Below are 21,608 nucleotides of genomic sequence, written 5' to 3'. Positions count from 1 at the left end.
CCAAAATAAATAAACACACTTTAAATTAAACTCTGTCCTCATCACAAGGCCTCTAAATCACTGACAAGAAAATAGGCTGTCTCACACAAGCGATTCTGTGCATACCGTCATCTGGGTCCTTCGGGGAAAATTTCTTTCCTTTTAATTCATTCATGATATCGTAGATTATGAGGGATGATCCTTTTGAAGGGTTTTCTGCAGAATACAAAAGCACACAGGTCTTATTAGTACTCTCCTTCTGTACCACTAGCAACCACACAGCACCTGGCACAAAGGGCCACACTTGCTCCTCTGCCCCAGCACATGGCACGGTGTACAGCTGGCAGGGGCACGTGCTTGCTAAAGAAGAGGTTCACAGTACAGGGTGCAACTCTCCGATCTGGGACAGTCACAGGTCTTTGTCTATGTGCTCCCAGCGGAGACTTTCCCTTCCTCCTCAGTCTTGTCTCAAACTTGACTTTCACTGAAACGGGAAACACACAACCTCACCAAGACTGCCTACTTAGAAAAACAAACATGTTTTTTTTTTTTTGCCAGTAATCATTTGTGCTTTTAAGTATAATCAAGATGAAAAAGCCAAGAAACAACAGTAGAAATAACGGACATAGGCAATCCTTTTACAATCACATGAACTGAGTGGTACTAATAGGTCAGAAAACGCATCTACACAATTCCCAAACATATCCCACTATTCATCCAAATCTGTTCCCTACCTTATCCACACACAAGTGAATATGTAGTTTTAATGGTGGTACAGGTGCATTTCTACAATTTCCTCGAGCATGTTTCCATTTGCTAGCATTCCAAATCATTTTATTGGTTACATAATAATTTTATATGTATCCTTTAATTTTTTAGGCTTTCTCCTTTGAACAAACATCGAAAAATTATTCCTGCAAGTAGCCAGTTTACATACGTGTAAGACAAGCTGGCCCCCTTCCCCTGTGTCTGCCCCTCTGTTCCCAGGTGTTCCACCACAGACTCTGGTTAGCAACTGAACCCCAAGTGATGTGTGATGGTACAGACAAATCCGACAGGGTCTGGGGTCAGAAATACTAGTTTCACTACAGTGTCGCCAAGGTTGAGTAAAATTTTAGAAGATACGATTATTGTGGAAACTACCTATTTCCAAGATAAAGTCAATTACTCCTCCTCTCACCCTAAAAGATAAAAATCTTCCCCACAGGTAGTGTGGATCTTGTAAAATTAGCCCACCAAAACACAATCAAGTTTTCCTCTGTTGTTTTATAAAGTCCATCTCAGGAGAGAAAGACTGGAATGGTCATTTCTGAACCCAGGGGTTCTTTCTCAAGTTGGGGCGGGGCAAACGAGAACCCACAGCCTGTGATGGCCTATTATGTGCCTTCCAGTACAAGACCCTGTGCACAGTTTACTTAATCATCACAGCCTGACAGCATTTATCAGGATAGGTATCCAGGCCCTTCTGGCATAGCTGGGAGACGACAGGTAAAATTTCAACTCAGGTATGGAACAGCAATGGCCAACAACTCCCCGTAAAAACGGACATGTTCTCTTGCTGCATCATTGAATACAGGAGCCAGCAGTCACATGGGGCTACCTAGTACTAATGCAAGAAAGGAATCTTAATTTTAATGAAATAAACAAGTGTGGCTACTGGCTATTTTACTGGAAAGCACAGCTCTACAGAGGCAAAAGAACTCCAGACTAACACACCTTCTGACCATTTTTAATTGCACATCAACACTGTTAGTACATTTAATGTACTAATAACATTTCCCCTCCAGCTCAAGTTTTATGTAACAAACAAGGTTACTTCCTTCAAGAATAACTTTTTGCTAAGGTTATAGGATACTGTAATTTGTGAGTTCTCTATTCTTAAACCATATGCAGTGAAGGTAGCCCACAACAATTAATCACATAAACATAAAGGAGCTGGGTCAACTTTCTACAAAAGTTAATATAATACATACCATGTATAACGTCATACATACCATGTTGATAAAACAGCTGAATAATATAGTGGTATGTTGCAAGTGAGGGTTCTCAAATTACCAGGTGGATAGAAAAAAGTAAGAAATAAGTCAAACACAAATATCCAAAATACAGCTTCCTGAGGCACAGTTAACTAAAAGCACACCGATTTTGGTATTTAAATAAAAGGTGATGCATTTCAAACAAACAAAAAGATGCATTTCTATTCCTCTGAAGATATTTCCTAGCTCATTTGATTAACGTTAACGTTTGATTAGCGTCATTTGATTAAAGTGAGAAACACTTTTAGAAAGTCTTGACACATATTAACTAAAATGTTATAGCTAATGTACTTTGTACTAGGATTCTTTATTCAAGAGCACTAAAGCATACTAAAGTGAACAGGTCCCCAGCAACCTTTCATAATTACTGAAAACTAGGGTTGCCCAGGTGGCTCAGTCAGTTAAGAGTCTTGACTCTTGATTCCAGCTCAGGTTCAAGGTTGTGAGATCAAAACCTGCATTGGGCTCCAAGATGACAGCATGGAGCATGCAAGCATGGAGGCTGCTTGGGATTCTCTCTCTCTGCTCTCCCATTCTCAAAATAAATAAATTAATTTAAAAAAATTTTATTGAAAACTACATAATACAATAGTACATTTGGGTTCAAATACCCAATTATGCTAGCAAGTGCATGGGATTTAAAACTAGTTAAGCGAACAATTCTCCCCAGAGTAAAGAAATCCACAGAAAACTACCTAAAATATTAAAAGAATACTGTAGTTTGCTATAAAGAACATGAAGATAACGGAGCTTCCGCCGTTAATAAATACATGTAATTAAATGTACCAAATGGGGGAATGGAAATTCTCAACATATTACGCACACAGCAAAAAGAGTTTAGTGTCTATTTTTTTGCTTGTTTGGATCTAAGATCTCTGGTCAGCATCGTCCCAGTCTCCAGAGGAGGACATGAGGGCACATACTCACCTATTCCGATGGCTTTCATTTCACGAAAGGTCTGTAAGGCTGGCAATCTTCCAAATGAATAAAATCTTCGGAGGCATTTCAGAATGGTATTAAATGTCTGTAGATTTGGTTTCACCTTCTGGGCAGCCATTTCTTTCAGCAGCTCCTAGATAAATCCAAGTGTTAAGTCTTGTTTATGCCTGGGTAGGTAATTTGTCCAATAAACCAGTATTACACACTAAAAAATAATTTGATTCTCTGGCTAGATCTAAAGTAATTTAATAAATATATTCCTAATTTAAGAATTATCTATTAGTTAGCAGGGCCAGTGACTTTGCCTTTTAGAGAACTCACTCTATTCAGTCACCGCACCTCGCTTGATCAAGGTGTCCAATTGTCTTCGCCCCCTGCCTCATAAAGCAAAAGCATAGACTAGAATGAACCGGGCTGTTTTCCTTTTTTAAATGAACAGTATGGTATAAAAACAAAAACATTTTTATCCCTAATACAACCCAAGTAAGTTTTTTCAAACTTACCAGATACAAATGTTTCAGGAAATATGCATTATGTTTGTAATAAAAAAAACTACATACTATGAGAAATAAAGCAACAGAGGTGTTTGTGAATTCTAGCCATCGACTCTGCGTCTAATATCTTTTTCTTCGCACATATAAGACACAGTTATTTAAACTACAGGGTTGCTAGGAGGGCATAAACAAGTAACCGCTGAGTACCCAGCAGAGCAGTATCTGCCATGAAAATGCTCAATCTCTACCCCCTGTATTTCTAGGAAAGGATACTTTAGGCATATTAGGAGACAAAATGACAGTTTCCCCTTACCAGTATCTTATTCCATTTGTCCTCCAATTTCTCATTCATGCTCAATGCTGTTGCCTCAATCAATGCATTGAAGGTGTACACATCAGCTGTAAAACAGGAAAACCACCTTAACAAAACTTGGGTTCAAGACTTATCCCTAAATAGCTTAGTTTAAGGCAAAGCAGTAATGCCCATATGGCTCCTGGCTCGTTACCATGTGCTCACAAAACAAGACACTCTCTCCCTTCTCTGGAACTCTCCTCCTGCTTTTACCACCAATACCACAAGGTTAAAAGTGAGCCCATGATTGAGGCAAGATGCAAAAATTTCATGGATTCAAAGATCTACAGACTCCTAAGGGAAGAAAAGGAAGGAGGGAGGGAAATTCTCCAAACACACTTACCATGGAGTCTGTTGTTTAGTAATTCAGTGTACAAGTTTAATGCCTGCACAAGAGCTCGGTGCTGGAAGACAGTAAGGATAAAACTTAAATATCATCCAACTTGTTTACTTAAGAAACAGTTGCAATGTCTACTGTTTTAGGGTTTGGGATACAGTAATAAACGAAACAAACAAAGTCTCAGTTCTCATGAAGTTCATACTCTACTGCCTGGCAATTTTGCTTCCCAGGTGACATTTGGTAATTCTTGGAGATACTTCTAGTTGTCACAACTGGGGGCTGGGGAGGATGCAGTACTGACATGCACTGGGTAGAGAACAGGGAAGTATGAAACATTCTACAATGCACAGGAGAGCTCCCAAGACAACAAATTTTCTGGCCCAGTGAACAATAGTTCTGAGACTAAAAATTCCTGACTTAGTGGAAATTAAATACAATAGTACAGAAATAAATACATGTTACCTTCACCATTCCTCGGATCATTGTGCAGTAGGAATGTGAGTTTTTCTCTGGCATTAGAGCAAAGATTCTCTCAGCATTGTTTTTTGCCCTAGACACAGGAAGAATAGTCAACCAGGGAAACTGGAAAAACCAACAGCTACCACAATTTACTGAGTTTACAATGTTCCAAGCACTGTGCCAAGCACTTTATACACATAAAATTCTTACCACCACGTGCATGAAAGACATGGTTATCATTCTGAAAAATGGGAAAAACTGAGGCTCCAAAACCTCAAGTTGTCCACGGCTTGGCAGGTTAAGTGACAGAACCAGAACTTTTACAAAAAAGTAATATATACTCACAACACTAAACAAAAAAGCCAACTGTGCAAAGAGTACACAGTGAAGTTTCCCCACACTCCTTCAACCATATATAATTCCCCAGAGGCAACCACAGGCAAGTAGTTTCTCCAGAATCTATTGTATTCTAGCATGTGTACATGTCACACTCGGGCGTATCTACTCTCCTTCTTCCTTTAAAAAAACAAATAGGGGCGCCTGGGTGGCTCAGTCGGTTAAGCGTCCGACTTCGGCTCAGGTCATGATCTCGCAGTCCGTGGGTTCGAGCCCTGCGTCAGGCTCTGTGCTGACAGCTCAGAGCCTGGAGCCTGTTTCAGATTCTGTGTCTCCCTCTCTCTCTGACCCTCCCCCGTTCATGCTCTGTCTCTGGCTCAAAAATAAATAAACGTTAAAAAAAAATTTTTTTTAAAACAAATAAATGAATAAAGATAATCCATGTTATACAGACTATGCTGTACCTTGATTCTGTCTCTTACAAATAGGTCCTGGAAATCAGAACCAGGATTTGGGCCAGGATGATATACCAAGGTCCATGCTCTTAACTACTATGGAAAATTATTAAAATACCGGATTCTGTTTAACACTTCCAAAAAGACTTTTGATATTAATAGTAACTTTCCTCCTCCAGATGTCCCTGTGAAATACTTTTCTTTTACTCAAACATTCCTACTCACTTAAATTTCTCAAATGTTAAATGTTACCTTTTGTTTGGAAATGTTGAGTATTTCTGCTTGCTGACCAGCAATCTTCATTTAGAACTACACTGTTGTGTTATGTGTATTCTTATGTAAACAAATTATCCAATCTTTCAGAGTGACAGGTATATATTGCACAGAAGGACACTGATGAAACTAACCAAGGAACCAATACCATGTAAAGGGGACATGAAGTTAAATGGGTGGGGTGGAGAATGAAGTGTCAACCTCATACTGCTGGTTAGAAGTAAAGATCTTATGAAATGAGGTCTAAACACATAGGAGTACCAATTGTGATATTTATATTGTATGCTAAAAACAAACATCTTAGAAAACCATAGGAGCGTATCTTGAGGGGATGACAGGAAACATTCCATGCACAAATGGAAACCCCACTACAAGGTTTAACGATGGGTAACATACCTCCACGTAACTCCAAATTGATGGCCAGCCTTCTTAGATTTTTCATTATTTTCCTCTATGGCCTCTTCCTGAAATGAACCATCAACAGAAATAAAACAAAATATGACAGCAGAATGCATTCTCCTAGCCTAGAATACTTAAAAACAGAAAGGCGAAGGAAACTTTAGAAAAATAAAAGAAATACAGATCCAACAGAAGGTGAAGGAAAACTCCAGTAAATGTTCATTTAAAAAACTGATAATTCCTAAAGCGTAAATCAGTTCACTTAGAGATGCAAAGTAAAGCTGGCCCTTAAAGCAAGAAATGATAGCCTGGAGAAGAGATAAAGTCATTACCCTGTACAGCCTAGCCCAGAGAGAGAAACTGGAAAGCCAAACAACAGAGCCTGGCTTGATCTGGCTGTATCTGGCTTGGGCCACATAGAAATATTGTTCATTAGGTAAAAGCAAGAAAGGACATGTCCGGGTATGGGATCTAATGTCTAACACTAATCCAACGCAAGCTAAGATTCTTTTTTTTTTATAATTTTTTTTTTTTCAATGTTTATTTATTTTTGGGACAGAGAGAGACAGAGCATGAACGGGGTAGGGGCAGAGAGAGAGGGACACACAGAATCGGAAACAGGCTCCAGGCTCTGAGCCATCAGCCCAGAGCCCGACGCGGGGCTCGAACTCCCGGACCGGGAGATCGTGACCTGGCTGAAGTCGGACGCTTAACCGACTGCGCCACCCAGGCGCCCCTAAGATTCTTTTTAAAGACTAGTAACGTCATGTCCTTGATTTATAAACCCCACTCTTGGTGACGCTGCTGTATTGTGAGGCAGGCTGGGCTGGCCCTGTGCAGGTCCACACCGCCTCTACAGCTGGGGCAAGGCGGGCAGAGGGCCAGCCAGGCCAGGGAGCCTAGGAGAAGACTCTAGAAGTCAGTGTCTGACAGCAACCCTCTGCCTACATGTTTTAAAAGACTTTTTTTTATGTAAATAATGCACATCTGGTGGAGGAAAACTAGACATTTATGGAAAGAAAAGCACTTTTCATTTTCCCCTCATGCATATGGAAATACTTTTATAAAAATGGAATGTTGTCTAGCCTATTTTCTCACTTATTAATGTAAGATCCATCTTTCCACAGCCAAACAGACCTAGTCTTCTCCAACACCACACAATACCACAGTTCAGTCACATGCTATTGGACATCCAGCCTGTGTTCCACATTTTTGCAATTTTAAGTATGAATACATTATAAAAATGACGTATATAATCTCTGTGCACAGGACCCAGGGGTGCCCTTGGGATCTTTTTCCAGAAGTAAAACTCTTGGGTTGAGAAGTCAGATAGGACTCACTATCAACAGGCCAGCCCTTGGCACAATCCTGTTCTATATACCCCCAGCACATACGCTCACTATATGCCCACATATGTTTGCATTTTTGAGGGGACTGGGATCAGGGGGTCTTTCCCTGTTCCTTACACATCATGTGGTCACTGTACGTAACAGTAAAAGAGGGGTTTCCTAAACATTTCTGGTCAAAGCTTTAGCTGCATGCGGAAGGCAAGGTCAAAATATTTTTAAGAAGGGAACCGAAATTAAAATAATTGTTTAAATATTTCTTCCTCCATACCACTTTTTATCAAAGCTAGTATAACACATCACATCTCAGAACAAATCTCTACTATCTTAACACATAAGGCATAAGAACTTGCCTCACTTTGACATGAAATTACTACCAAAAGAAATTTTAAGAATCACTGCCAAAAGCCATTACCAATTCTTCTGATTTTTCACTTTGCTGAAAATGATTATCAGCTGAAGGCTCTTGGTCACCATAATAACACAACAAATCCAAGAGACTATTACTTGTTTCCAGAGATACAGCAGTTCCTGTGGGTAGAAGAAAAAGGGGGAAAAAAACTTTAAAACATCAAAGAACTAAAGCTCACTGGATTAAAATTCTTCACTTTCTATAACCTGTGACTTTCTTGCCTACATATATAGTGGCAACCACCATCCTAAGAATGCATGAGTATGCACTCCACATCAACTCAAACACCTGGAGTGATGCAGACAGGGACACCATCCCTACTGTGTGATCTGACATGAGAGACTAAAACACAAGACAAAGCCTGACCTTTGTGTGTGCTCACTTATTTTACATACTCGTCTCTCCAGAGAAACTAGCTCATGGTTTTAACTACGGTCTCCAAACTGAACACTCTGCAAATTACTGCCACTTAAGTTCCCCTGGTTCAGTTCCATTTTTACAAATGCAAGCAAAACTATTCCGCTTGGATCCAGGCCCTCACTGGAATACCTGCCTAGAAATACTAGCCTAAATGTCCAATAATAGCTTTTAAAAAAACTGTTACTCAAAAACATGCTTTCATCTTGACACTAAGAAAAAAAGGGAAAAAGTATGAAATAGAGTATTTTAAAAGTACCCTCATTTTCCTAAAGAAAATACACTGATATAAAAATGCCCATTAGGAATTTAAAAGTGTAGAAAATAGCAGAGTGGAGAGAACCGAGGCTATGAAGGGTAAATGGATTGGATTTTACTATCTCAGAACTGTATATCCCTGAAAAATTACCTAATGTTTCCTTTATAGAATTATTATAAAACACAGCAACTCCTAAGATGTTACAGAATTAAATTAAGCATGTGAAATGCCCAGCAAAGTGTTTGGTACTTATTAGGGGCTTGATAGTAAAACTTCACCTAATCCATCCCATGGCATATTGGCTTGTTCTGTTACTCTGAGCTGTGGGTCTGACACACTGTCTTTACTTAATGTCTGCATGTGCCCATTCCACAGTGTATAAAACTAGAGGAAAACAGGCCTGGGCACTAAGAACTTCACTACCAGACATTTATCATATTCAACAAGCAGAGGGAAAAGGCTCCCTAAATTAAAATGTGCATCAGCAATTCATCCGTACATCCAATGCCACAGCAGGCTACACACCAGAACTCTCAAACACAGCTTTCTGCAAATGTTTCTTGTTGTGTTCAAGAATGTACTGAGCAATTCAACTCAGTTTCGATCTCTTCTATGTCTGGTTGGTTTTTATCCTCAATCACTGAACAACATCCTGAAGCCCACAAACTTACAATGCTGCTGCCTTTGATGTTATTATAGGTACATTCTCCTGGTAGTTTACAAGTCATGCATTCTGGATCTATACCACCAGAGGTTCATCCAGATCAAATTCAGAGAGCCAAAATTTTAGAGACAGAAGTTCTGAGGAACTAAGTGACTTTTCCAAAGCCACAGGGCTAATTAGTGTCAGAGCTAGAATCAATATCCCAATTTAGCGCTTCCTTTTTAAATATTCCTTCCTTGTCTGTTTTATGCCTCCATACATACTTAAAGAGTACAAGAAACCTGAATATGTACATGCCAGAAGTTAAAAAAAGAAGCCAAGAAAGAATGGCTATACAATTTCCCTACTTGCCAACACAATATAGCCGAAGAGCACAATATACTAAGTTACAGCTCCATCTCACTTATAATTCAAAAAATAAAGCTAAAGCAGGACTGGAAATATCATTAAACTCTTAAAAACATAAACATCATCAGAGATACTTGTAACTTGTACTCAAAACCAGCACGATCACATAAACCACAGCCCACTTTCAAGCCCATGTTCCTAGAGGTGTTTTAAATGAACTGAGTCACCTGCTTGCAATAGCTGATCGAACATGTCCACTGAAGCTCTGACTTTCTTGAGCTTGATTCTTTCCTTTAAGGCAGCTTCACTTATACCTTCAATCTGAGGTTCAAAGTACTCAGGCATTAAACACTAGGAAAAGAAGATGGTTAATGTTACCACAAACAGCTAAAGGGGAAAGAACTTAGCAGGACTGAACTTTTATCACCAAAACACCAAAATAAAACTTCACCATCCCAATTCATGTTTCATGGACCAGGTACACGTGTACACCTCGTAGGGAATATAACTGAATATATATAGGGAATATAGGGAATTATATAACTGGCAATGTAACTGAAAAAAAGTATCAAAGCCCTCCAATACATAAAACAAGATCATTTAGCTATCTCCCAGCTCAGGGAGAATTTTTAAAAGCACCCCAAAATAAATATTTAATCCATATCTAAAGAATCCTGTTTCCAACTTCCCCAACTTCAAGTTGAACCTCTGTCCTCTACTAAAATCACCCTTTCTTCTTTCTTCCCGACCTTGTTTAAAAGTGTCAGAGTACTGAGGTGCCTGGGTCGCTCAGTCAGTTGAGTGCCCAACTCTGATTTTGGTTCAGGTCATGATCTCAGGGTCATGGGATCGAGCCCCGTGTTGGACTCCATGCTGGGCAACAGGTCTGCTTAAGATTCTCTTTCCCCCTCTTCCCCACTCGCAGTCTCTCTCTAAAAAAGTGTCACAGTATACCTGGTTTGCAGAGGCAGAAATCTTTCATCCCTGATGCTTCTTCTACTCTATAAACATTCACTATCACCAAAGTATGTTGGTTGTACCTCACTCACTAGTTTATTTTAATACTTCTTGAATGCTGACGATTTCATGCCAGGCATGAAGCTAGGCATTGGAGACACAGAGATGAAAGTAATTCTCTGCCTTTAAGGTTCTCCCAATCTAATGAAGAAAAAAATAATTACAGTGCAATGTGATGGTAAATGATGGGAGATCTCAGAGGTATGAGAGTGCTGCCTGCCAGGGAGGCAGGGACCCATGGAAGGCTTCAAGTCAAAGTGAGCTAATAAGCACAGAAACGTTAACTGCTAGTTAAACACACAGGGGAAAGGTTGGGCCAGGATTTCAGCATTTTTACCTATACAATCACAATGACCTCCTAATTTGTCACTAGGAGTTGCTGCTGGAGAAGCAGGAGGGTTGTGTGTGGGTGCATGTGTTTAGGGAAGAAAGCTGTTTGGGACAGGAGTCTGAGGTTACTATTTCCACTAATAAACCCAGGAGGGCAGAGGCACATCTGCTCCCCTCACCACTGTGACAACAGCACACAACACACCCTCCACAATGCTCACTCTTTAGGACTACAGAACAAAGAGGTAGTTGGAAATACAATTTGGAGTTCCAAGAAAAAGGCAGAAGGTTTACTCTGAAGAGGAACCAGGACACTACAGTATCAAAGTGGAGGGATCTGGGCCAGATATACAAGAATGGGATGTAAGGGCCACTGAAGCAGGAAGACTGCAGACAGGAATAAGAAAATGGCTGAGCATGGAAACCGAAGACAACGTCAGCGCTTGGGGGGGGGGGGGGGGGGGGGGGGCAGGGGCATAGAAAAGCTACTGAAGGAAACTGAAAAGGAACAGTCACAGAGGTAAAGATCTAAGATTCTGATGTCACAGTAGCCAAACAGGGAAAACAGGATGGGGAACAAACACATACAGGAGCTTAAAAAAAAAAAAAAAAAAGATTATTGTGAGCAAAGATAACTGTACTCATCAAAAGACTTCACCCAGGGGGCACCTGGGTGTCTCAGTCTGTTGAGAGTCCAACTCTTGGTTTCGGCTCAGGTCACAACCTCACCGTTTGTGAGTTCAAACTCCCTGTCGGGCTCTGCACTAACAATGTCGAGCCTGCTTAGGATTCTTTACTTCTCTCTCTGCCTCTCCCCTGCCTCTCTCTCTTTCAAAATACATAAAAACATAATTAACTAACTAACTACTTCACCTGAATACTGAGGACATTCAAATGGCTACTCAAAAGCAGCTATGAAAACTTGGTTTAACTTATATCTACATAGTATTAACTGAAAAATTACAATTACCTCTCCTTACCGGTATATGAGGTTCAGCTGTGTCCTTCTGAAAATATTTGGGATATGAATTAATAATAAACTTTGCTGCATTCTCTCCAGATTTCTTTGCCAATAAAAATGAACGCTATAAAAAAAAAAAAAGAATCAGATAGAAATTGGCATTTACATGTAACTTAGACTCAAGATCAAAATTACACCCTCAGGAAGAATTATCTACCCCCTCAAAAAAGAATGCAACAATACAAAGAAACCCAAATACAAGTTAAATCACGTACTATTTCTCTGCTACTGAGTGTGACATTTTAGGTCACATCTTATATACAGCTTGCGGAACATAAAACCAGTGCACTGAAACCAAGTGGACTGTTCCAATGCAAAAGAGCCCTGATTATTAAAACCCAAAACCTTTCCACAGCCCATTTCTAAAACTTTTTAAAAAAGTAGTAAGGGATTCAGAAAGTCTATTGAATTACCTATCAGCATCTGTTAACTTTTCAAAAATTTTTACAAATAAGGTAAATTACATACGCGTGCTTCAACCCAAACAAGCAAGATAAAACATAATGCTAGAAAAGCTACATGGAATTACTCACAGATTCCACGGAGGATGTTGGTATGAGATAAGGATCATCCTGAAATGCATAAGGGGCAGCTGTGGAATCCTGTGAAGACACAGAAGTCTCTTTAGCTAGATTTTCATAAAGATCTGGAGGTTTGAGGACCACAAACTCTGTAAAAAACAAGTTTTAATTATATATATAACACATGCAGAAGTTTACCTGTGTGTATACAGTGAGAGAAACACTAACGCCTATACTGCACTCTCAGCTCTCTAAGACTCGGTTATAATTACATACAACTTGAAGCAAACAATGGCTCAGCCCCCCAGCCCCCCATGACCCCTTAAGATCTGAGGGTGGTCCCAGGAACTACTGCTGTTGTAAACTACAGGTCCTCTGAATTAACTAGCCTGGGCACCAGAGTCAGGCACCAGTTTCCTTCCAAGCATGGCCACTGCCCATCACAGAGTCTGCCCTCCACACAGAAGACGCCTCCACGCCCTCTTGGAAGGTGCAGCTTCTGTGCGCTGCCGTCCAAGCTCTGTACGCTTCTTTAAACTGCTCTAGGTAGAACCTGGAGCAAAATAATCTCTTCAGTACCACTCACTGAAAACTGCCCCCAAAGTACTTTCTCTATTCTCTCTTCTCCCCTGCAGTCTCCTTTCCTGGGCCTTCTGGGACCTCTGTTCCACAGGAAAACCCTATATCCAGAATCTCTCCTCACGGTGCCCTTGAGGTACTGTCTTACTGACTTGGCCTCTCCAAGGGTGACCCTCCCTGCAGCTCTCAGGGCAAGGCTGCTCACAGCTAGGGCACGGAGGCTATATCTTTTTGGCGTCTCAGCTTCCCGCTGCCCCTTTCAAAACCCGTATCGCTTCATACTGATTAGAGGCTCATTTCATCTGGTTACACCACTCTACTAACATGAGGCAGTCACGTGAGGGTAAACCAGCGGTAGCAGTTCTAGGTTAACTGCCCTGGACTACGTACGTACTCCCTGATTATACTCAAACTGGTGCCTAGCTCTGGTTCTGATCCTCCACACCACCCTTCTTAGATTCCTATTTAGGGCCTCTAGTTTTGGTGACACACTCTAGTTGTTCTTTTACTAGACTTATCCTTCCTATTTACTTCCCAATTTTCCTCCCTCAACAATTTCCAAGTCCTTCACAATCCGTGAAAAACAACTCCACTCTGGCCTTGTAGTTCAGATGACTGGAACCAAATTTAACCCCACACTGCACTTGCCTGAAGCTACACCCTACTGTCACCTCTATCTCTGAACAGTACTGACCATGCTGCAGTTCAACCTGTAGATCCTGTCCCATTACTTCCATTCAACTAACCTATCATCAGATCCAACCAACGCTAGTTCTTTAACATCCCCTTACCTGTCCCTTTTATCAACATCCCTTTATCATCCCCTTTAACTGTCCCTTATCCCAACTGTCATGGCCACAGTTCAGTGCTCTCACTCTCTCCCTGTCTAGGAGCTGTGCGAGGAAAGGGTCTCTATTCTTCACCCGGCACAGCACCTGGTCAGCATCACAAAGGTAGAACAGGTGGTTACTGAATGAATACCCTGGACTTCAAGGGCCCAAATGCAGACAAATCAGAAAGCTGCACACATAATTCTACAACTTCTTTGACTTGAAGGCTATTTTCATTAAAAAACTGAGAACAGTTGGGAATGCAAGCTGGTGCAGCCACTCTGGAGAACAGTATGGAGGTTCCTCAAAAAATTAAAACTAGAACTACCCTACAACCCAGCAATTGCACTGCTAGGTATTTACCCAAAGGATACAGGTGTGCTGTTTTGAAGGGGCACATGCACCCCAATGTTTATAGCAGCGCTATTGACAATAACCAAAGTATGGAAAGAGCCCAAATGTCCACCGAGGGATGAATCAATAAAGAAGATGTGGTACATATATACAATGGAGTATTACTCGGCAATCAAAAAGAATGAAATCTTGCCATTTGCAACTACGTGGATAGAACGGGAGGATATTATGCTAAGTGAAATTAGTCAGAGAAAGACAAAAATCATGACTTCACTCATATGAGGACTTTAAGAGACAAAACAGATGAACATAAGGGAAGGGAAACAAAAGTAAAATAAAAACAGGGAAGGGGACAAAACAGAAGAGACTCATAGATATGGAGAACAAATTGAGGCTTGCTGGAGGGGTTGTGGGAAGGGGGATGGGCTAAATGGGTAAGGGGCACTAAGGAATCTATTCCTGAAATCATTGTTCCACTATATGCTAACTAGTTTGGATGTAAATTTAAAAAATTAAAAAATTAAATAAAAAAAAAGAAAAAAATACACATAATTACAAAAAAAAAAACAAAATTGACAACAGTCTTCAAAGGACCATTTCTCTAGTTCACATTTCAAGTGCCTACTTAGGGATAAATGATGCTAGTATGGAGATACAGTAGTATTTTAAAAATTTTTTAATGTTTATTTTTGAGAGAGAGACACAGAGCACAAGCAAGGGAAGGAAAGAGAGAGAGAGGTAGACACAGAATCTGAAACAGGCTCCAGGCTCTGAGCTATTAGCACACAGCCCAATGGGAGCTTAAACTCATGAACCGTGAGATCATGACCTGAGCTGAAGTTGGATGCTTAACCAACTGAGCCACTCAGACACCCCTGGAGATGCAGTATTTTAAGAATCCCTTCTGAGAAACTGCTAGGATATATTAGTGCATATTTAGCCCAATACTCCTTAAGTTTAACATCTACAATGGAAAACAATCCCGGAAGTCTGTGATAACGGCCTTAAAGAGGATCAGTATCCTCACAGGTATCGTGGTAGCTAATTATTTCAGACATTGTCCCCATAGTTGAAATTAAAAGTACAGTTTCCTGCTAATGAAAAATACAATCAGAAAGTTTCTCAGGGTTGGCAATTTGAGTCCCAAGTTGGGTACACAGATTATGTTCTGAGGCATTTACCAAGGTTTCAGTTTATCTATCAGACTACAAACTCTATTCTTGAATTGTCAAGAGAAAGTTATTGAAAAATATTTCACTAATAACAGCTAGCATTTACTGAGTACTCCTTTGTGCTAGGCACTGTCCTAAATCCTATCACATGTACTAGCTTATTTCTCACTAAAACCTTGAGGTTTGATGCTATCATTAATCCCCATTTTATAGATATGCATGTGGAAACATCAAGAGATAAAGTAACTTTTTAGTGCAGATCACAAAGCTAACTGCTCAGCTCTGAAACTCCAGGACGCACACGGTCAATCCCTGCATTATTTCTAGCATAGTAGATACACTACTGCTCAAAGCTGGTCACCAGATCACTTGCGTTACAGTATCCCACCCAAACCATCCCCCAGGACCATGCATTATAGCAAACTCTTCAGGGGATTCAGCTTAAACATTATTTGTCTAAGATAAAAACACGGAATTTGGAGATAAAAGACATGGAACTAGGTCAAGTACTTAACTTCCTAACCAATGTGTAGCCAGTCCCTTTAAGACCTTTAGTTTTGGGGTGACTAGGTGGCTCAGTCAGTTAAGTGTCCAATTCTTAATCTCAGCTCAGGTCATATCTCATGGTTCACGGGATTTAGCCTCTCATCAGGCTCTACACTAACAGCATGGAGTCTGCTTGGGATTCCCTCTCCTTCTTTCTCTGCCTCTCCCACACACGTGCTCTTTCTCTCTAAATAAACTTAAAAACACACACAAAAAAACCAAACAAAACAAAACCATCCCAAACCTTTAGTTTCCACACCTGTCACATGAAGGGAGTGGATTAGATTATTTCCAATAAACTTTCAAGATTCACAACAGTTTAATCATGAATAATGAAGAGGTATGAATATTAAATGTATAATTAACTGAGTTGGGTACAAAAACCTAAAACTCCTACTTACCCTATTCACTGCGGATGCAAGTGCTTGAAGAACAGCCACTTTATCCCTAAGAACAAGAATCACAAGTTAACCCATGTCAGGATTTTCACACCTACAAAGTGAACAAGTGATTCAATTCTCAGAATGGATTGGCCAGTAAAAAAAAAGTTCAGGTCTCAACTAAAGCCAGTTCTTATTTCTTAAGATCACTAGAATAACAAGTTAGAAAATGAGAAAACTGGAGTGCCTGGGTGGCTCAGTCGGTTAAGTGTCAGACTTCGGCTCAGGTCATGATCTCACAGTTCATGAGTTCGAGCCCCAGGTAGGGCTCCGTGCTGACAGCTCAGAGCCTGGAGCCTGCTTCACATTCTGTGTCTCCCTCTCTTTCTGCCCACTCGCAGTCTGTCTCTCTCTCAAAATAAATAAACATGAAAAAAAAAAACTGCCTAGTTCTTTTGTCTAAAGGTGATTAGTACATGTTCCTACTGTACTTTGCCTACCCTCTCTGGCATGGTCCCCCCTACCATCACCAAGGGCTAGCAATTTCCACCCTCATCTCAAAAAATTCTCTATATCTATCGTGAACCTTGCCTCCTATCCATTTTCTTTCTTTTTTTTTTTTTTTTGGATTTTATTTTTAAGTTATCTCTACACCCAATGTGTGGCTCAAAATTATATCTATCCTGAACCGTGCCTCCTGCTATCCGTTCTCCTATGTATGTGTGTGTCTGTGTGTGTTTTTAAAGATTTTAAAGTAATCTCTACACCCAATGTGGGGCTCAAACTCACAATCCCAAGATAGGGTCAAATGCTCTACTGACTGAGTGAGCCAGGAGCCCCATTTTCCTATGCATTCTTATTGCAGTTTTCTGGGCTACTCTTGCCTCTTTTATCTCAATTGGTGGCTCTTAACTCAAGTATATATGAGAATAAATCACAAACTATACTCTGGACTTCCTAAACCAAAGTCTCCAAGTTCCATGGAGAACTGTCACATGCAGTCTTGCTGAATTCCCAGATGTTTCTGATGTACTCTTCTGATTTAGAAACTCTCAACTATACAGCCTTTATAAAAATTTCAGGCTAGCTGTCTGCTGTTCTATGGGTAGAGACCCTAACTACTGGAAGAGATTTCAGTGGAATAGACAAACCTAGATAATTTAATTTCAAATTTATTTTTATTCCTGTTACATTTTATATGTTTTATTTCCAAAAAAGGAAGAGTAAATTTAGTAAACCAAAAGTTACCTTTCAAAACAAAGTTTAACCTAACATTCATTACAAGTTAGCTATAAAACAACATACAGGAAATTTTATATTACATCAAGACTGAATAATTCCTTGACATATACGATATCACTGGGGTTCTATCCATTTTTTAACATCACATTTATGTAATCTCATGGAGACAAAGACATTCTCTCATGTCTTAGCATTCTCTAACTAAAGCTTTCATTAGACTATATACTATATGGCTTACCAAGTGAATACGTCGTCATAGCATACTGAACAACAGTAAAAAAAAAAAAAAAAAAAACCAAAAAAAAACCCCCCAAAAAATGACATTCAGATTACTCATTAGTTCTCTTTTCAAAAAAGAGTTATTTAAAAAAGCAACCTTAATGAATACATTATCCCTAAAAAATAAATTAAGACATTACAGATTATGATATCAACTTGTGACTCCCTCTCACTCCACTGTGAGTCTGGTATTTGTTTTTTTATAAGATTTTATTTTTAAGAAATCTCTACACCCAATGTGGAGTTCGAACTTATAAGCCTGAGATCAAGGATCTTTCTAGTGAGGTAAAAAAAAAAAAAAAAAGCTAAATTCTGCAGTCCACACTATTTTATTTTCCTTCCTTAAAGACCGCAAGAGTAATATTTCTGTCCAGTCTCCCAAACATGTAAAACTTTCGTAAAAGAGAAAGAAAAAAAAAAAGGAAAGAAATTATTCTAATAACGATGCTCATAATTAACTATTATGTAACTATTAACCCAACTTAGTTCAGGTCTTTTAACCCTATTTAAATTTCATGCCCCATTCATTCACTACCCTCCACCTTCCTCTTTAAGTTCTTTCCAACTCCCAAGTTTTCCTCCCATCAGCTGTTCTGTCCCCCAAAATGCTCTCTCTACTCTCTGTCATTGGCTCCTTACCTTCAAATGTTTTGCACTCAACTCCTTGCTGAATGAACACTGACTGAATACTCACCAAGTTTTCTTTTTTGGAATGACCACTTCTTCGATCCCTTAATTTGAAAAATAAAACAAAGTAAATCAATTTCCCAATACTACTACTACTACTACTACTACTACTACTACTACTACAAATTAGTGCAATAATTTAACATAGAAATGAAATTATTTCAATATGTTTTTGTATACCTGTTACATTAGCTCCTTCAATCTTTGGGAGGGTTGCACTTCCAGAATAAAATCTGCAAAAAATAAAAGCCCTGTAACTAGTACTCATTAATGAAGTTCCCACCTCCTTCCACCAATGTGCATTTTGAACCCATATTTTCCAATTGTCACGGGTCCAAATGACTGCATAATTCATGTCAATGCACACTGAGAAGATATGGCCTGAAGAACATGTTCAAAACCATTACAAAATAGACATATGGACGCAATAATGGTCAACATTTTTAAATCAGGCAATCTTATTAAATAGAATCAGGAAAAAAAAATCTCAATAACACCTGAACTGAAGCAGCAAATGTGAAATATAAGGGACTTTTTAAAAAAACATTTATTTTATTTTGAGAGAAAGAGCGAGCGAGAGCACGTGCTCAAGCTGGGGAGAGGCAGAGAGAGAATCCCAAGGAGTCTCTGTGCTAATAGCACAGAGTCTGATGTGGGGCTGGATGCCACGAACTGTGAGATCATGACCTGAGCCAAACTCAAGGGTTGAACGCTTAACCAACTTAGCCACCCAGGCGCCCTGAAATATAAGGGACTTTCAACTTTGGGAATCTGAAACACTGAGGTTAAGAGGAACAATTTAACGAGTCCCTGATTTTATACGAATAACACCCTAATAAGACTATCCCACTTGAAGCAGTTATGATAAATTATTAAACTAAGATCACCATGGCCTTTCATCCTACTTCATCCAACAATCAAGAATTTGCCAAATATGTATGTCCTAAATTAAACTTGAAACTATTATTTTTTACACAAAATTTAGAATTACTGACCCATGAGTATTAAAATGTTCTGATCACACTAAGAAATATTCAAATATCACACAGTAATGGGCACTATTATTGTGTATTCCCTTCCTACATGGGATTGGTACCATTCACAAAATTGCCAAAATGTGATTAAACACAAAGCTACTTCTTCCTCTACTGGAATCTGGTCTCGGGTATCATTCGAAAACAATACTTCTCTGCTGGGGATCAACTTCAGAGGGATAAACTCTCAGACAGAGTTGGCTATTGCTTTTTCATGAAATTAGGATCTAAGACCACTGTTGTCTTGTGGGTGAATGCAGAGGGAGAGATGCTGCTGTCAGACAAAGGAAATGAGTAGAAAAATGTCAATAGTGGCACTATGAAGAAAAGGACTGCGATTGAGTACGAAGGCTTCCACAGTATCAGGTGGGGCGTTTTCTCTTTTTTGAGCAGAGTTGAGTGAAGGTATCGCATATAAAACGTACACTATAGATTACACATCTCACTTATCTCTCACTGTTTTTCAGTTATTACGAGGTCCACTCTACAAAAAACTTGTCTATTATCCCACTCAAGAAATGGCAAACACGGAATCCAAAATTGGGCTTTTCCCAACTTTCCATTAAAAGTTACTCTATTTCCACTACACCACTACTTGTGTTTAGTGAAAAGTATTAAATACGTATTCCAAGGTATAACAATCACAGCAACCCAAAGGCTGTACTCAAATCTTTTAGATTTCCCTGCGTTTTTGAAGACCTGGATAATTTCTTAGGCTAATCATCCCCATAACATCCAGCACACAGTGGCCCTCATAAACTGCTTTAATTTGGGAAAAATCTTCAGAGTTCCCCTATTTGGTGAAAATAAAGAAGGACGCATAATTTCCTATTTTTAAAACTTGGGAGGGGTTGCTATAGCACATTCAAACGTAAGCTCCACGACAACAGGGTAAGCCAACCAACCAAGAAGTAACATCGTACCAAAGTAGTCTGGGGCCCTTTTCCAGGACTCCAGCTACCCACACCTGGTTAAGCACATGGCCGCGAAACCGCGCATGCGCAACCCCCTCCATCGTCCCTAGCTCCACAGCTCTTAGGGAAAAGCTGATAGACAGGACGAGGTTGGCCGGGGCGAGGGCGGGGGGGGGGGGGGAGGGGGACGGTCTTTCTCTTGGGTTTCCCAAGCGTCTCTTACCTGCTGGAGGCCTTTCCACACAGACCCGTCCACTGGCCCGTCAGCATCAGGCAAAGCCTGCAGCGGACACCGACACAGCAACCCGACGCTACCGCCGCCATCTTTAGTTTTTTTCGCGTAGCATTCTGGGAAAGCGTGACCTTCAGGATCACCCCATGGCGGGGGCGGGGAATAGCTCGGCTATTGGCTGAGACGGAACAAGACAAAATCAATCAAGGAATAGGTTAAAAGCTCGTGGTTTGAAAGACTTTGTTACGGAAGTTAAAAGATCAAAATGCCTCGCTTTCCTCGGAGAAACTTTCCAAAACGATTATTTTAGTGACCTATTTCTTCGCTATTTTCAAAATAAGAGGGTGAGTAAATGAGCGAAAGTCGTCAAATTACTTCCCCCCCTACCGTGAAAGTGGTCTCGTCCACGTAAATCTCATTCCAGCGAGCTTTTCTCGCGCGTAAGCGGAATGTAAATCACATGGTGGCTGCGGGCTTTAGGCTGAGTTAAGTTGCCCGTGGTCATTGGAATCTCTCTCTGAGTGTCAGAACTCGCAGCTTACGTGAAGGATGTTGGGCTCGAAGACCATGCCCTGGCGGAGGCTGCAGGGCATTTCCTTCGGGATGTATTCGGCCGACGAGCTCAAGTAAGGAGATGGTGGGGAGGAAGCATGCAGAGCCTGCTTGTTGAGGTTGGCGCCATGAACTACTGTTCCCAAAAGGTCTTGCGCCCAGTTTATCCTCCGAGTCAGTGGTTGTGTGGCGCTTGGCCTTTTGGGACCCGTAGTTCCGGGAACGTTGTGGATTGGCGTGGACTGCCTAGAACCCGGTGGGGCTAGGTTAGAGTTTGCGCTGGGGGGGGGGGGGGGGGGGGGAATGAAGGTTCCCACATTGCAATGTTCCCATCCATCAGTTTCCTTGGTAATTAGCGTTTGCAGAGTTGCAGTAATGTCCCTGACGTGGTTAAGAACGCAATTTGTCAA

The 21,608-nt window shown here is 40.4% G+C and overlaps 2 protein-coding genes across 3 annotated transcripts in view; one reads left to right on the top strand and one right to left on the bottom strand.

Moving 5' to 3' along the window:
• The window catches only part of PTCD3 (pentatricopeptide repeat domain 3), a 28,078-nt gene extending 7,308 nt beyond the window's left edge, over positions 1-20,770 (bottom strand). Inside the window, exons 1-15 of one of the 2 annotated variants that reach the window (XM_047854146.1) lie at positions 20,638-20,770; positions 18,647-18,699; positions 18,474-18,510; positions 16,280-16,325; positions 12,410-12,478; positions 11,836-11,940; positions 9,736-9,859; positions 7,824-7,939; positions 6,060-6,127; positions 4,603-4,690; positions 4,144-4,204; positions 3,762-3,847; positions 2,943-3,087; positions 1,974-2,024; positions 106-195 (exon numbers count right to left, since the gene is read on the bottom strand). In XM_047854146.1, the coding sequence (XP_047710102.1) occupies positions 106-195; positions 1,974-2,024; positions 2,943-3,087; positions 3,762-3,847; positions 4,144-4,204; positions 4,603-4,690; positions 6,060-6,127; positions 7,824-7,939; positions 9,736-9,859; positions 11,836-11,940; positions 12,410-12,478; positions 16,280-16,325; positions 18,474-18,510; positions 18,647-18,699; positions 20,638-20,738 (1,240 nt within the window). In that variant the 5' untranslated portion in view covers positions 20,739-20,770. The remainder of the gene's footprint in view (positions 1-105; positions 196-1,973; positions 2,025-2,942; positions 3,088-3,761; positions 3,848-4,143; positions 4,205-4,602; positions 4,691-6,059; positions 6,128-7,823; positions 7,940-9,735; positions 9,860-11,835; positions 11,941-12,409; positions 12,479-16,279; positions 16,326-18,473; positions 18,511-18,646; positions 18,700-20,637) is intronic. The other variant, XM_047854145.1, reaches the window with a different exon arrangement.
• Positions 20,771-21,078: 308 nt separating this feature from the next.
• Positions 21,079-21,608, top strand: part of POLR1A (RNA polymerase I subunit A) — a 74,470-nt gene continuing 73,940 nt past the window's right edge. Inside the window, exon 1 of the mRNA XM_047853149.1 lies at positions 21,079-21,272. Within this exon, the coding sequence (XP_047709105.1) occupies positions 21,196-21,272 (77 nt within the window). The 5' untranslated portion in view covers positions 21,079-21,195. The remainder of the gene's footprint in view (positions 21,273-21,608) is intronic.

Source organism: Prionailurus viverrinus, chromosome A3, assembly GCF_022837055.1.
Source record: "Prionailurus viverrinus isolate Anna chromosome A3, UM_Priviv_1.0, whole genome shotgun sequence".
Taxonomy (NCBI): domain Eukaryota; kingdom Metazoa; phylum Chordata; class Mammalia; order Carnivora; family Felidae; genus Prionailurus; species Prionailurus viverrinus.
The sequence above is the reverse complement of the archived record's forward strand: the minus strand, read 5'-3'. Positions and strand labels throughout refer to the sequence as shown.